General features: G+C 52.6%; 1 protein-coding gene across 1 annotated transcript in view; it reads right to left on the reverse strand.

The window, feature by feature from the left end:
* The window catches only part of DNAH9 (dynein axonemal heavy chain 9), a 210588-nt gene extending 195879 nt beyond the window's left edge, over nt 1–14709 (reverse strand). Inside the window, 8 exon segments of the mRNA XM_050908668.1 lie at nt 1082–1249; nt 4632–4865; nt 5059–5270; nt 7699–7829; nt 8609–8767; nt 11375–11571; nt 14372–14620; nt 14623–14709. Coding sequence (XP_050764625.1) covers nt 1082–1249; nt 4632–4865; nt 5059–5270; nt 7699–7829; nt 8609–8767; nt 11375–11571; nt 14372–14620; nt 14623–14709 — 1437 coding nt within the window.
* Between the last annotated feature and the right edge of the window lie 418 nt (nt 14710–15127).

Below are 15127 nucleotides of genomic sequence, written 5' to 3' on the forward strand. Positions count from 1 at the left end.
ACAGGTCCCAACACCCAAAGGAAAGGCACACCAGCCCTGTGTCCCACTGCCAGCCCAGCCACCCTTCACCCCAGCACAGCCCTTTTTGAAGGGAGCAAGGCAGGAGCTTGCTGGAGGGAAGACTTTGCCCTGGGATTACCTTCCACTTGGATGTCTGCCATGAATGGCTGCCCCACGAGCAGTGTGAGACTGGAGCTCCTCACCACGCAGCTTCCCTATGGCCGCTCCAGTTTTAGCACTCCCTCCTCTAGATGTGTGGACAGACCTAACCATGTCCTGCTCACCAGCCACAGCAAATTGACCCCAGGGCAAACAGGACAAGCAGCAGAAGAAATCAAAGATTCTCTGAGATGAGACACAACCATAGGACACAGACCCCTTCAGAAATGCCGTTCCCACCCTTCCTTCATAGCTCACCCAGGCTATGCTGCTCCGTGTCAAAGCCAAGAGCAGGAGTTTCTGAATAGAGAGTAAGGAGGCCCATGGCATGTTTGCTTTGCCCTGCTTGTACGACACATGTTGCTGTGAGCATCTGTGATCCGGATGGCTATTAAGCCATGACCCAGAGGGCTGGGAATATTCCTTTAACTAAAGCACTACTGATAATAAAATACGGAGTCCTAGAATTCTGAGAGTACCAGATGCCATGCATTCATCTAGACAAGAGCAAACACATCCCCAGACATTACTTGAGCTGGCCCTCATCACGCAAGCTAGACACAAAGAGCAGGAAAGTAAAGAGATGTGGACATTGGTACAGCTCATACACACCAGCAAGCATCATGTCCAGGGAAAGCTTGTGTAAAAGGCATGGAAATCCAGGTTTCCCAGCTGCACTGGTCAAAGGTCCTGAACGAGCAAGATATGCTAGATATAGACCTGCAGGAACTCCCAAATCTCTGCAGGAAAAACCAGCAGCTCCCTGTTCCCTACAGTGACAGATCAGATCATAACAAAAGGAGAAAGGACCTGGGAAGAAGTCAGCAGGACTGCACGTAAGCCAGGGCTCCATCACAGAGGAAGCTGCTGCTTTGGAAACATGCACATGTTGCTGGCGTTCCCGCAAGCTGGTCCCACCTACCGTGTTGGTCAGCTCAAGACAGTCATAGGTTCGCTCTGCAAACACCTTGTACGCTTCCTGGAATTCCTCATACATGTCCATCACCTGCTGGCCCAGGGCCTTCCCTTTAATCCCACTGAACTCGATCTTTTCCAGCTTCATCAGGTCCAAGGCAGTTGCCAGGAGATCCTTCAAAGTCAATGGAGGCACACACAGGTTAAGATGTTGACAAAAGAAGGTGACAACAGTTGTCACAACACGGAGCTGTGCTTGCTGCTGTGCAGAAGGATGTCCCCAAGCACACTGCTGGTGCTCAAGCTGAGTGCCACAAATGGGAAGGGGGGAGCCAGATCCTGCCTGTCCTGGGCATCAACGGCTGCTCATAACATGTGCCTGCCTAGTGAGACCTGCTGCTGCCACTAGAAATACTGTGCCAACTGTAAAATTGCTTTTAAGTGTGTATAGAGCACAGATCCAAAGCAACTTATGAGACTCTGATACGTCATCCAGGATAGCTGTCGTGGTTTGACCCCAGCCGGCAACTCAGCACCACGCAGCCACTCACCCCTCCCCCCTCCCAGTGGGGTGGGGAGGAGGATCGGGGACAAAAAGTAAAACTCGTGGGTTGAGATAAGAACAGTTTAATAACTAAAGTAAAATATAATACTAACAATAGTAATAATGAAATATAATAATAATAATAGTAATGAAAAGGAATATTACAACAAAGGGGGGGGGAGAAAAAAAACAGTGATGCACAATGCAATTGCTCACCACCCGCTGACCGATGCCCAGTTAGTTCCCGAGCCGCGATCCGCCCCTCCCGGCCAACTCCCCCCAGTTTAGATACTGGGCATGACGTTCCATGGTATGGAATAGCCCTTTGGCTAGTTCGGGTCAGCTGCCCCGGCTCTGCTCCCTCCCAGCTCCTTGCACACCTGCTTGCTGGCAGAGCACGGGAAAGTGAAAAGTCCTTGGCTTAAGATAAGCGCTACTTAGCAACAACTAAACCATCAGTGTGTTATCAACATCATTCTCACACTAAATCCAAAACACAGCACTGTACCAGCTGCTAAGAAGAAAATCAACTCTATCCCAGCTGAAACCAGGACAATAGCTAAGAATCCCAATTTTAGAGGTATTAACCAAGAAGAGACCTCTGATGTTTACAGGTACCTGAACTCTCCAAAGCTCCATGTGTCCAAGCGGGTGTTACTGACCCTGCCCAGCTGGCCTTCACTGCTGAGATGGGGATATGGGTCCTTCCCTTCCCGTTCTCTGCAGCCTGGCAGGGCCTGACCCTGAGGTGCCACCTCTCAGGAAAACGCCCCACTCATCCAGCTATGGCAGCAGCGCTGGGCAGCCCTGCCACCACCCCACCTAAGCAAGGGCTGGTTGAACATCTGTTGTCTCAGAGGACCAGGAGCAACGTGCTGATCTCAAGCACAGGAAAGTACTGGCGGCCGTCCTGCTCACACTGAGCTCAGGGGACAACCCCGAAAGCACAGCTAAGCGGGTACGGAGCTTCACCCCCAAACAGGCGGCACTTGGCCAATGCCAGTGCCTCTCAGACAGGGGCTGCCGAATGGGTCACAGCCCAGGACACAGCCCATGGCCCAGAGCTTCCCATGCTACGCCGAGGCATCACCAGGCTTTGGTGCTGCCCCGCGATGCTTTAGGCAGAGGCGGGGAGATGCCGCACACTTACAGCTCCTGCCATGGTCAGGCTTTTCAGGAACAGCTTCCAGCCAAGGGAACAACTGCTCGCAGGTCCTGACAGCTAAACAACCGCTGCTTTGAGAACCTCCCGCATTTCTGAGAGAACAGGGTGCTAGCAGAGAGCTGCCCCAGCCAGGCGGCAGGTTTTACAACAGATGTGCAATGCAAAACAGTGAGATGAACCAGGGGAAAGAGACCCTTCTCTCTCCATGTGTTCATGGGCTACCCATGCACCAACATAATTGCAGCTTTTATGAAATTTCGAAAACAAATGCACACACGTTATTTAGTAAGAGCACATTGACTTTAACAAATGCCTTGTAAGGCAAAAATAACATAGAAATACCAGCTGCCCCTTGCTTTGTCTTAGCAGGTTGCTTGAAAAGAACGCGGAGGGTAAATAGACATGGGGAGAGGCAGAAGCTTTCCTCATTAACAGGCTGGTGTGCGCTACGCTTTTAATTATTACTTTACAGCTCACTCCACAGGCCTTCCCTCTGACTGCAGGGAGGTATGGGACAGACATGGAAGGAGGATACGGGCACTGGCCAAAAAGCATGTGCAGCTCAAAACCTCTGACTTTTTTCTGTAGCCCACACCCATAGTACCCAAGCAATGAGCAATCAGTGCCCAGAGCCTTTGCAGAGTGACAGTGCGTAATTACTGTCACTCGTACTGTTCTCATGATGACCTGCAGTTACTCCCGTGTCTGCTTATATTCCTCTCTACACTGGCCAGCATGATTTGGTTAACTGCACACTGAACCCTATTGGAAACCATCATTATGAATAGTTTTAAAATAGACATCAGTCATGGTGGTTTTCAACATAGTTAATTAAAGAATGCATAAAGTTATACAGCATGTTTAAACCAGTAAAACCTTCTGTTCCACTGGAGAGAACAAGAGAAAAACAACCCAGACCTTCCTTTGAATAGGCAAACGCTAGCAGCTTGTACGCTGCACATCCGATCCTACGCGCCAGGAACGTGGCAACGATAAACAAAGAGATTCACTTCAGAAGAGTGCGGACAGCAGATGAAAGCGAGCTGTTAACCACACGAGAGACAACAGGTATATACAGTGTCTGTATGTCTGTGGTCTCCAGACACAGCCACCCGACAAGGAGGGCACGGAGAGCGCTCATATGCACGGGGCTGCCCCGACACATTCAGACCTCCTCTCTGCAGAATAACATCCCCTCCAGCTCGAGGAGCTCTCAGCCACGCTGGGAGCTGAGGGACGATGGGACTCGTGACACCAGATGTCCCTGCCTCAGATGACCATCTCACAGTGGCAAGCCTTGGCAAACAGGGACACGCCTGAGGCACAACACTCCAGTCGGACAGACTATTGGGATGCGAAGGACGACCTGGTGAGGAACGTGTCCCTGCTCCTCCCCAGGCCCATGTGGCACAGCCAAGCGGTGCCCAGCCTCAAGGGGAGCATGTGGCCTCTCCGAGTCAGGCAGGACCCAGCTCTCGGGTGTCTCTGATGGTGACAGGAGGACTAGGAGATTGTATTGCTTTATTTACAGCCGTGCAAACCACAGCCCCCAGTAATCCCCATTTCCTTGCCCCAACAGGAGCAAGGAGTCCAACAGGACTCTTGGGAACAATGACAGACCTACCAACCTGACCAGAAGGACACAACTGCGTATCTTACACGTGCACTGAGCAAGACATGGTAAAACAAGGTCCTAGCCTTGCTGTAACAGGAGACCTAACAGCAAAGAGAGCGGCCCCATCCCCTGGCATCAAGCGTAGCTACAGGAAGGGAAGATGCCAGCAAGTGAGTTCATGGCTACAGAGCTCTCCTGAAGGCCTGCAATATTTTTCAAGACCAGAGTCTCACCTCCACCATCTTCAGTCTCTTCAGGAAGCTGTCCAGCCTTGCAAACACCATCATGGTGTGGAAGTCCCACTCCCTCACTTCTTGGCCTGGTTCATAATATGTGTGCAGTTTTTCCCTTCTCTCCTCAAACGCCCCTTTGAACGCATTCAGGATGCCGAGCACCATTTGCACCTTGCCCAGGCTCTCTTCCATCTCCCCTTTCAGAAGGTCTTCTGGAGACAGGTACACCAGGGCCTGGAAGAGCAAAATCACACCCGAGAGGTCGCTTCTGCCATCACAGAAAACAGTGACTTCTCGCACTGAACATGTTTGAACCTACCTCTCAAGTTAAGAATCACTTTGCCAGGGAAGGATGGGGGAAAGGAGGAGGGAGGGGACTTTAATAAAAAAAATTCCTTTGGCAAATGCAGGTATCGCGGCCACGCACCTGATGAATGAGAAGGTTGCAGATTTCCTGGAGCAGCACTACTATCCGCACAGGCACGTTGTAGTGCTTGGAGGTGACCCAGATCAAACACACTGTGTGGAGCAGAGGGACCAGGAAAGGCTTCACCGCGCTGAACTCAACCCTCTCTATGTCGTCCAAGTGGCGCTTGAGGGGCATCAGGTGCAGGTGAATGTCCCGAGCTTCGGTCAAAGCTGTGTTAAGAGATGGGAGAAGTGGCAAGATCCACCAAGCTGTGGTGCGTTGGGTTACGAGCTGGATGCTGGCCTCACCTCGCCAGACGGAAAGGTGCCTGGGAAAACAAACGCTCCTGACAAGCACAAAGCACGCTCACCTACCTGTGTGATGAAGATTGCTCACCCTTGAACATTGCTCACCTACGGCAGTAACCAGAACAGGAAATAAACTGACATGATGGCAAGGGACAGGGAGCTGGGACAGGGCTTTGTGCAGAGGCTGAGTCCACAACTGCTAAATGAGTTGCGGGGAACATGCGCTGCAGCACCGAAAACGCAGTGCTGGCATCGCTATGAGCAGGCTACAGGCCTTGCTATAGAGCATCGCAGGCTATATAGCATCACAGGCTATACAGCATCACAGGTCTTGGCCTGAGCTCATTTTAGCTCAGGTTTGCCTGTAGCAGCCCCTTGCCAGTGGGCAGATGACCACGGTCCCACTTCTCCTGGCTGTAACAGTAAACCTGTCAACAGCAAGCTAACTAATGTCTGACTAGTTGAAAGCTTTAGCTTAGCTTTGTACAGCTGTCTGGTTTTACCCTGAAGAATTATCCCAGAATGCAAGCATTAATAAAACCAGGTGATCGTTGTGCAATTAAACCTGTGCACCAACAAGAAGAGAAGTGACAAAAGTGTTTGAATGCATATAAAAATACCTGCCAAAACCCAAGACCAAGGAAGAAGAAACTCCCACTATCAACATCGCCCTCCCAGCAAAGACGACAGACAACAGCCACACGGCCACATCAGCAGGGAGGGCACACCACCAGGGAAAGGGGCAGAGACTTAAAAGCAGGTGCATACAAATCTGAACTGTGTTGTAATGGAAATTAACAATTATAGTCCAAATTATTTAACTAAGGTTAGTATTGCTGTAACTGGATTAAAACCAAATATTTGTTGTATTTTGATTAGACCCTTAAAGCATTTATTAGTCTGACAATGAATTCTTGGCTCCTTATATAAGGTGTGTTTCTCTAGCCCATATAAATTGCACAGTGTAGAGTGTGACACAGATCCTTAATAGAATAGATGTTTCCACGTGAAGGGGTGAAGAACAGCGTTATCTGTCAGCACGTACATAGCTAGCAAAGCCTGAATGGTTGTGTCGTGCAGAGAGCAGCTGGGTTGAAGATGAACATGGAGGGTCAGCCATGCTGGTCTACAGGGGACGGAGCAGCAGGACTACACTGTTTTTCGCTACAGAGGGGAATTTGCAGTGTTTCCTTTGACTGGACTGAACTCCCCTAAGCAAAGTTCACCAGAAAAAAGATAATTCTTGATTCAAGAGAGTTGCATTTTTTTAGGTAGAACTTTGCTTCACCTACAGGCAAAAATTATCCCTCCTTATAAGTCGTCTTATGAATAAAATGAAAGAAAAAAAAAAGGTCTTTAATTCCCTAAACTGGGAAATGCAATCTTGTCATTTTTCTGCTCCAAGCTCTCTTGTCTTACTGCATTGTGCCAGACTGGCAAAATAAGGGAGAGGAGCAGGCAGATCTGCTGAAGCACACCACCACCTGCAGGTCACCCACCCCGCCGGCGTCCTTGCAACAATCTCTCCCTGACAAGGTGGCCAGGAGAGCTGCGGGCTGGCCAGACCTTGCAACCCTGGAAGGACGTTACTGGATGGGGATGCGGACAGACATGTGGGACGGGAGGCCGTGCTCCCCGTGCACCATGCTCACCGCCCTTGCTGCAGCCCCTTCACAGGTAACGGACCTCCCCACCACGCTGCTACAACGCAGGATGCAGAGCTCTGCCTCTGCCCAGCTCTGCCTGGATTTCTGCACAACTGCAGGGACCCTGCTTTCCTCTCATGTGACACAGGTGACAACACCTGCCTGCCCTCATCGGAGGCCTTGAAATCCTCGTGCGCAAAAGTCTCCATCCTAAAGTGCAAACTGCTGTTCCTTTAGCAAGGAAGTTCGGGTTGCAGTGGCCAAAGCCTAGGAAATAGCAGTCCAACAAAGTAGTTTTAGTTAGCTACAAGATCTGTCCTGTTATCCCGAACCCCCATTCCTGCAGATTGACACCAGAGGAGCTGGTGAAAGTTGGGGCGAGCCCTGCTGGATTAATGTGAATGCTTTATTCCAGCAGAGTGAATGCCCAAATCCACTCACCCTGACCTTTGGGAAGGGTCTGGCTCAACAGACCAGTGATCAAGCTTGTCCCAGCCTGGGAAAAAAAGCATCAGATCAAGTACAAGCAGCCCAGTTTCACTCCATGAACCAGAGAGAGGGCCAGAAACAAGGTTGCAGTCCCCACGGTCACAACTCCAAATGACCAGTGCCATTACAGCCATGTTAGGCTTGAAACCAGTAACACCAGGCTATGAACAAAGGCCAGAAGTCAGCACTATGGTGAAGTTGCCCCAGCATCTCACCTGCCTCAACATCCATGAGCATAGCTTTGAAGGCTGGGACGTAGCTGCTCTCGACTCTCTCCAGCACCTCCATTATGTTCCTGACCTTCTTCGCTCTCAGCTGACTGTAAATGCATTCCAGGTCATCACACCTACAGCAACCAAGACACGTTACAAGCCCACGTTGGGGCAGCATCAGCTGTCCCCCCACACCATCCATTTCCCCTGGGCCTGACTGAGGATTTCCTCCAGCTACGCATGGACTGAGTCCCAACAGTGAAAGGAGACGGGAGGAAGCTCCTGCAGGAGGCAGGGACAAACCCTGCAGGACAGACAGACGGTGCTGGGGTTCAGCATGACAGCAGCTCTGCTACTGGCAGGACACTGCTGAAAGAAGCCTTCAGGTGTTTCTGCAGGCATTAGCGACAGCTCTCCAGCAGGCAGGGCTTTGCCCTGAGTCAGCCCGAACCAACGTGGCACAAAGGTTTTCAAAGGGCAGGAGGAAATTCCACTCCCTGGCTCTTGAGCATCTAAACCCCCTCTGGCATCGACAGATGAACAGCAACCAGCTGACGTGCACCGTTTCCAGAAGGCCCTACAGAAGGTGTCCACCAGCTCTTACTCCTGTGGCTGGTTCCTAGTGAACAGTGACGGAAGGAGCATTTCCGAAAAAATTCCCTCGAGGTGCAGCCCCTGTGCTGGGGCTAAGTTAAAACACAGCCAGCTGCCCAGTGACCTCCCAGACACTTCACAGATCATGATTATTTTATGTGTGGGAGCAATTTTCCTTAGCTCGAGTCTTTACATGAACCTGAGGCAGCCTGCTCTTCTCAACTCATAGAAGTAGCAGCTCTGTCTGTCACCGGCACTCTCCCTCCACCCAAAACCAGCGCCAGTGAGCACCATGCCCTGGCCAGGCTGCCCAGGGTACCTGTTCTTCCAGAACTCCAGTTCCACCTTCGGGTTAGGGTTGCTGCCTTGCAGGAGAGGCTCTGAAGACTCTTTCTTCAGCGCTCCCTGGATCTGGTAGCTCCAGTCTATGATGGCCGACTCAGTGGCATGTACAAGAGATTTATCTATCAGCTCCAGGCTGCAGAAAACAGACCACGTGGCTAACTTTGCTTTCCACATGTTGATGTGCATTGCTCAGTTGGATCTACTTCAAATGACCCCACAGGCAGCTGGCTTTTTACAAATCACAGTCTAGCTTCACGTTTCAAAACCATAAAACAATCAAAACCTGTAAGATTTTGCCATTGTTTTAGTACAGAAATTACACCCTGGAGAAAATGGATGAAGCTCTGCAGCAGTGTGGGCAACAACACATTGTTCATAAAATGAATGGTGGAAATGAAGAGCCAGTTGCCACCTCTCTGCACAGCCAGTCACTGTCGCATCAGGTCCATTCGGGTTCAGGGTCTGACCTGAAAAGCCATACCTCCAGCAAGATTATCTCTCCCTGTACTGTTCTCCCTGAATCTATTCTATCTCCCCACAGTCCTTAACTCACTTAATTCAGAGAGAAACTACACAAAGTGGGCTGGCACGTTGAGGACAGGTCACCCCACTGCCTTGGAAGCAGTAACTTCTCACACAATCCCACCCGCACCATGTCCCATCTGAGGAGCAATTAATTCCACTGCACTCACTAACGCAGCTCCTGAGGTCCCACAGGTGCAAGCATGCAGCCCAGACATGACGACGACACGATGTGCAAACACGTCTGCCTCTATCGACCTTCCAGACTCGGTTATTTTGGATTGGGCCAGGCTCACAGCACTGCCACCATCAAACTCCTTCCACCCCCAGCTTCAGGCACCAACCTGGCTTCTTGGGAGGACCAGGGTGGAAGTTCCCCCCAGCTGCAATGTGAGCACCCTGCCAGACGTATCAGCTGGCAAAGGATGGGGATTCCTCAGCTGCTGGACATCTTGCAGGATGAAGACCGGCTGCACATGGGGCTCAGCCTCCCATGGCTGCCCAGTGATCTGGATGGGGGGATCGAGTGTGCCCTCAGTAAGTTTGCAGACGACACCAAGTCGGGCAGGAGTGCTGATCTGCTTGAGGGTAGAGAGGCTCTGCAGAGGGATCTGGACAGGCTGGATCCATGGGCCAAGGCCAATTGTATGAGGTTCAACAAGGCTAAGTGCCGGGTCCTGCACTTGGGTCACAACAACCCCGTGCAACACTACAGGCTTGGGGAAGAGTGGCTGGAAAGCTGCCTGGTGGAAAAGGACCTGGGGGTGTTGGTTGACAGCCGGCTGAATATGAGCCGGCAGTGTGCCCAGGTGGCCAAGAAGGCCAATAGCATCCTGGCTTGTATCAGAAATAGCGTGGCCAGCAGGACTAGGGAAGGGATCGTCCCCCTGTGCTCAGCACTGGTGAGGCTGCACCTCGAATATTGTGTTCAGTTTTGGGCCCCTCACTACAAGACAGACATGGAGGTGCTGGAGCGCGTCCAAAGAAGAGCAATGAAGCTGGTGAAGGGTCTAGAGAACAAGTCCTGTGAGGAGCAGCTGAGGGGACTCGGGTTGTTTAGTCTGGAGAAAAGGAGGCTCAGAGGAGACCTTATCGCTCTCTACAACTACCTGAAAGGAGGTTGTAGTGAGGTGGGTGTTGGTCTCTTTTCCTGGGTAACAAGTGATAGCGCAAGAGGAAACGGCCTCAAGTTGCACCAGGGGAGGTTTAGATTGGATATTAGGAAAAGTTTCTTCACCAAAAGGGTTGTCAAGCACTGGAACAGGCTTGTGGTTGAGTCACCATCCCTGGAGGTATTTAAAAGATGTGTAGATGTGGCGTTTAGGGACATGGTTTAGTGGTAGACTTGGCAGTGTTAGGTTTACAGTTGGACTCGATGATCTTAAGGATCTTTTCCAACCTAAATGACTCTATGATTCTATTCTATGATTGATTCTATGATTCTAACTAGTCAGAAAATCTGGGGTGGCTTTCCTGGGGATTGTCCCTCAAGGACTGTAAGTGAACTTCAGAATCATGACAGCTACCAGGGAGGTCTAGCTATGAATGGAGAGAACCAAAATTGTCAAAGTCATTAATTTACTTCTTGAAGAGAAACACAAGGAAATGCAGTGGGTGTCTGGGAAGCCACCCTACTTCTCCAGGAGGACAGATGCAACAGGTTGCAAATCTCTCTATGGGACCATGAACAGTTTAGGAGCTTGCAGGAAGTTGTAGGTGTTTTTTCCTGTACCTTCGCATGATAAATCCATTTTCAAAGGGAGGCAGAATAGTCCTGACCAAGCAGGCAGCATGAATCACTAACAAGCGAGTCATTTAACTTTGAAACAGTACATTTTGGGAGCATGCTTTGGCAGACAGAAGCCAGAAAAAGAGAGAATCCTGCCTTCCCATTCAGTGGCGTCAGGAAAACAGGAGAGGTTTTGCCCGCAGGGTTTGGGTTTTTTGCTCATTAATCCAAGCAGTTCATTGCTTCTCTGCGTGCCCACATGCCCTTGCACTTTCTGAGCTTTTCCTGCCTGTACTGTTGCACCATCCCCAAAGAGAGAGCCCATAAACTAGAGTGCAGGCAGAGCAAAATACACCCATCTTGGCAGTCTGGATGAGCAGCAGGTGACAGGGAGCAAGAAGAGTCCCCATGACTCGGGGGGAGGATCCCCAGAAGACACAGCACATGCATCAGCAGAAAACCCAGTGGAGAGCAAGGGGTGGTACTCACGATTTCTCATTTTCCGGATCAATGTCCTCAATTCCCTCCAAGCCAGCTGGAAGAGGCAGCAAGGTCTTGCCCTTTACTTGGCCAACAACCATGAAAACAGTGCTTTTTAGGCTGTGGACATGACGCACAATGTCCTGTGACACCACTTGTGGCCAGCCTTGATGGTTCTTCTGGTTTGTCAGGATGGGCACAATCACCTATAGCAGGAGTCATGAAAGAGCGATGGAGAAAAAAGTGCTGCAGGAGATGGACAGGCCACCAGGCTCCGAGGTCCTTGCTTGGCCAAGCCTGGAGGCCCATATTCATTGCTGTCTCAAGCAGTTCCCTGCCTACGTGAAACAAGGGCAGATGATGATGAACGGGCCTCTCTACAGGCCCACTTTGTATACCAGTACACACTCTCCCCTGAATCCAAGCAACTGAGAAGGGTGGAAACCAGCAGACAAAGTGAGCAGCCCCATCCTCAGGCTCTCCCGGCCTCTCAAACCTGCAACTGGAGGCAGCTCCATGGGCTCTTGTCCCCTTGCCCTCACAACACCTACTGGTACTTGCTCCCCGTTTCACTGCCAGTGGGCAGGGGAGGCAGGCAGGGTCACGGGATTCAGGCAGCCTTTCAAGATTAGCAGGGCTGGGCTGAATCCACAGGCTGTCCCTTGACAGCAACCCCCAGTGTGCTGAAAGTGAAGGTCTTCTGGTACCTCCTGGGATCTACTGTTGGTGAGGGTCACCTAGGTCCCCATCCCAACTGTACTGCAGGTCTTGAGCACAGCCACTTTTTAGGTTATTTTCCAAAGTTGCAGCCCACTAAATGTGAGTTTTGTCTCTATCAGTGAAAGTTCCCAGGGTTTGTACTGACCCGACAGCGTGGGCTCTCACGGCTGGGCTGGGCTTGCCTGGACCTGAGCTGCTTTTGGCTTGTTTGAGCTGTGATAGCAGCACAGTGTCTGTCACCTGCCCTGGGCTGGCTCCGCTCCAGGACCAGCCTTTGGCAACAGCCTGACAAAGCCAGGTTGTCCCTTGTGACAATCAACAGCCCTTTGTGTTACCAGCCTCGGGGGAGGCTAAGGGTATGAAAATAGCTACAAATGGACACAAAATTGAAAAGGAATAAAGCAGCCCAGCACCACCACGGTGCCGTCCCAGGATGCTGCAGATTCTTTGTAACCGTGACTGGCACTGTAGACCTGAGGAACACAGGCATCAGCAACCTTCGTGCCCAGGGAGCCGTGGGAAGGGGGAGCACAACCCCAGGGAGCACGGGCAGATACCGCCCAGTTCACCTTCAACAGTTTTAGCTACGTTATTAGCAAGATTTGTCTCTGTTACTCAAATCATGTGGACTGCCAATACTATTAATGTTGTAAACAGTCAAATGATAGCTGTTTGTTTTCTTTTTGATCATTAAAACGATAATTGGACTCACGCTGAACCCCCAGCTCCACAGAGCAGAGGTGCATTCCCTTCAGCCATCGCAAGAGTTAAGTGAGACTGGTAGACAAGGTCGCCCTAGCTGTGATCCACAGCTCAGCTGCACTTCCTCACTGGATAAAGACAGGGTTTTGGTGTGCCTGTTCCTGATGTCCTAAATGACCCACAGGAAGTTTGCACAAACTATTTCTTTCACTGGACTTCTAAGAGTGTCCTAAAAACCTCTGATAAAAGACTCTGCAAGAAGGGCTCATGCAGCGGGCAGAGCAACGCATGTCTCCAACCTCAGGAAATCCAAGACTTTTTTCACCTTCGTGCAGACCCACCCCATCCTCCTGACCCAGCACCACCACTCTGTTTTCCTTGAAGTGAAGTTTGAGGGGAAAGCGGGACCAAACTCAGGCATGATCTGCTCCCCGCAGGAATACCACATCTGTCTGCACAAGGGGGAGAGAAAAGCCTGCAAACGTGCAGTCAGGATGCACAATCCCAACTGCTGAAGGCATCCAGAAAACAGGATCTAACAGGATCTAACAGGATCTGCTAAAGTGTTCCTACCCCAAAATCTCCCTGTAGCAGATGGTGTTTACAATGCCTATCATACGCTACCTGCCATCGTTTACAAACAAAGCCGCGATGCAAAAAACGCTGTTTGTGCAGACTTACCAAGACCGCAGGGCCCATCAAACACCTCAATACAAAAGCTCCCTGTATACATGATGCGTTATCCCACAAAACCAAGATAACCAGTCTGGCAGCCTGCTCTTGGGAATCCAATCTATCGGTCACCATCTTAATATACCAACAGCATCACCAGAGCTTCTCAAATCAAGCAGCTCCTCTACTTTCCTATTACAGCCTCACTGCTGAGACTTCTCCAGGTCAGGGCCCATCAGGAATACATCGAGACAGTGCTGTCTGGTTCAGGCTACTAACACAGGAAAGAGAAACCACTTGAACCTCTTTGGGAAAACATCAGCCCACCTGAGGTACTGGGCACTGAACTACAGGAGGTTCCCTCTAAACATCAGGAAACACTTTTTCATTGTGAGGGTGACCGAGCACTGGCACAGGTTGCTCAGGGAGGTTGTGGAGTCTCCATCCTTAGAGATACTTAAAAGCCACCTGGAAGTGGCCCTGGGCAACTGGCTCTGGGTGGCCCCTGCTTGAGGAGCTGTTTGGACCAGATGATCTCGAGATGTCCCTTCCAGCACCTGCCACTCTGTGATTCTGCAACGTGGATCAGTCCCACAAGGACACCACCGTTAGACATGCCCAGGGCTGATGTGGATCAGGGTTTAGGAGGTTTAAACGAATTCTGAAGACCCCCGTGGGCCAGGAGGTGCTGTGACGGGCAGAGTTGGGGGTACGAGTGCATCAGCAGAGACAGGAGGGAGGCCAAGGAGCCCGTTTGCAGGGCTGGACATCGTCCCCGCTGCCATGCGTGAGGCACAGCGCCCGGTCCCGGCGCTCGGCCGCGGGGGTACCCGTCGGTGCCACCGCCGGTGCCAGGGCTCCCCCGGTGCCGAGCGCCCAGGACCACCGCCGCCGGGGCTGCCCGGGCCTTACCTCCTCCACGAGGGCGGCGAAGTGCCGCAGGGCATCGGCGGGCAGGTCCCCGCAGAGCAGCTCCCCGGGGCCGGCGCCGGGCGGCCGGAGGAAGAAGAGCGCCTTGGGGCGGGCGGCGGCGGGCGGCGGCGGCGGCGGCCCCAGCGCCAGCTCCCCGCCCGGGCCGCGCCAGACCAGCAGCGCCGGCCCCGCCGCCCCGCCGAGGAAGGCCCGCAGCACCGGCCCCGCCGCCCCGCCGCCCGCCCAGCGCTCCCAGCGCTCCGCCGGCACCCCAGCCCCCGCGCCGCGCACCGCCCCAGCCGCCCGGCGCCGGGATCCGGCTCCGCCGCCGCCTCCATTCGGCCGGCACCGGCGGGTGTTTGCGGGGAGGAGCCGCCGTTGCCCGGGGGACGCGGGCCCGGGCGGGAGGGGGGAGCTCGGAGGAGCCGCCGCCGGGGTCCCGCCGGGGAGCCGAGGGCGGGCCCCGGCGCGCCGGGGAGACGCCGCTTCCCCGGCCTGGGATCTCGGGCCGGCTTGCCTCCTCGCAGCCGGTTTGTCCTCGCACCGGAACAGCTCAGGGTGCCCAGAAGCAGTCTGCCCCCCGGCTCACGCAGCGGGGAAGCTCATGAGCGCAGGCCCGGGTCATTTTTCTGCAGCAGGCACAGGCGGGTCCCTTTCACCACCCCCTATCGTGTTGCTCCAGGCCCCCACCGTACTTGCATCAACCACCTGGAGCTGCAGCCTGTGCGCTGTGGTCTCGCAACGCTGATGTATGTG

The sequence above is a fragment of the Gymnogyps californianus genome, chromosome 19 (assembly GCF_018139145.2).
Source record: "Gymnogyps californianus isolate 813 chromosome 19, ASM1813914v2, whole genome shotgun sequence".
In the NCBI taxonomy this organism is placed as follows: domain Eukaryota; kingdom Metazoa; phylum Chordata; class Aves; order Accipitriformes; family Cathartidae; genus Gymnogyps; species Gymnogyps californianus.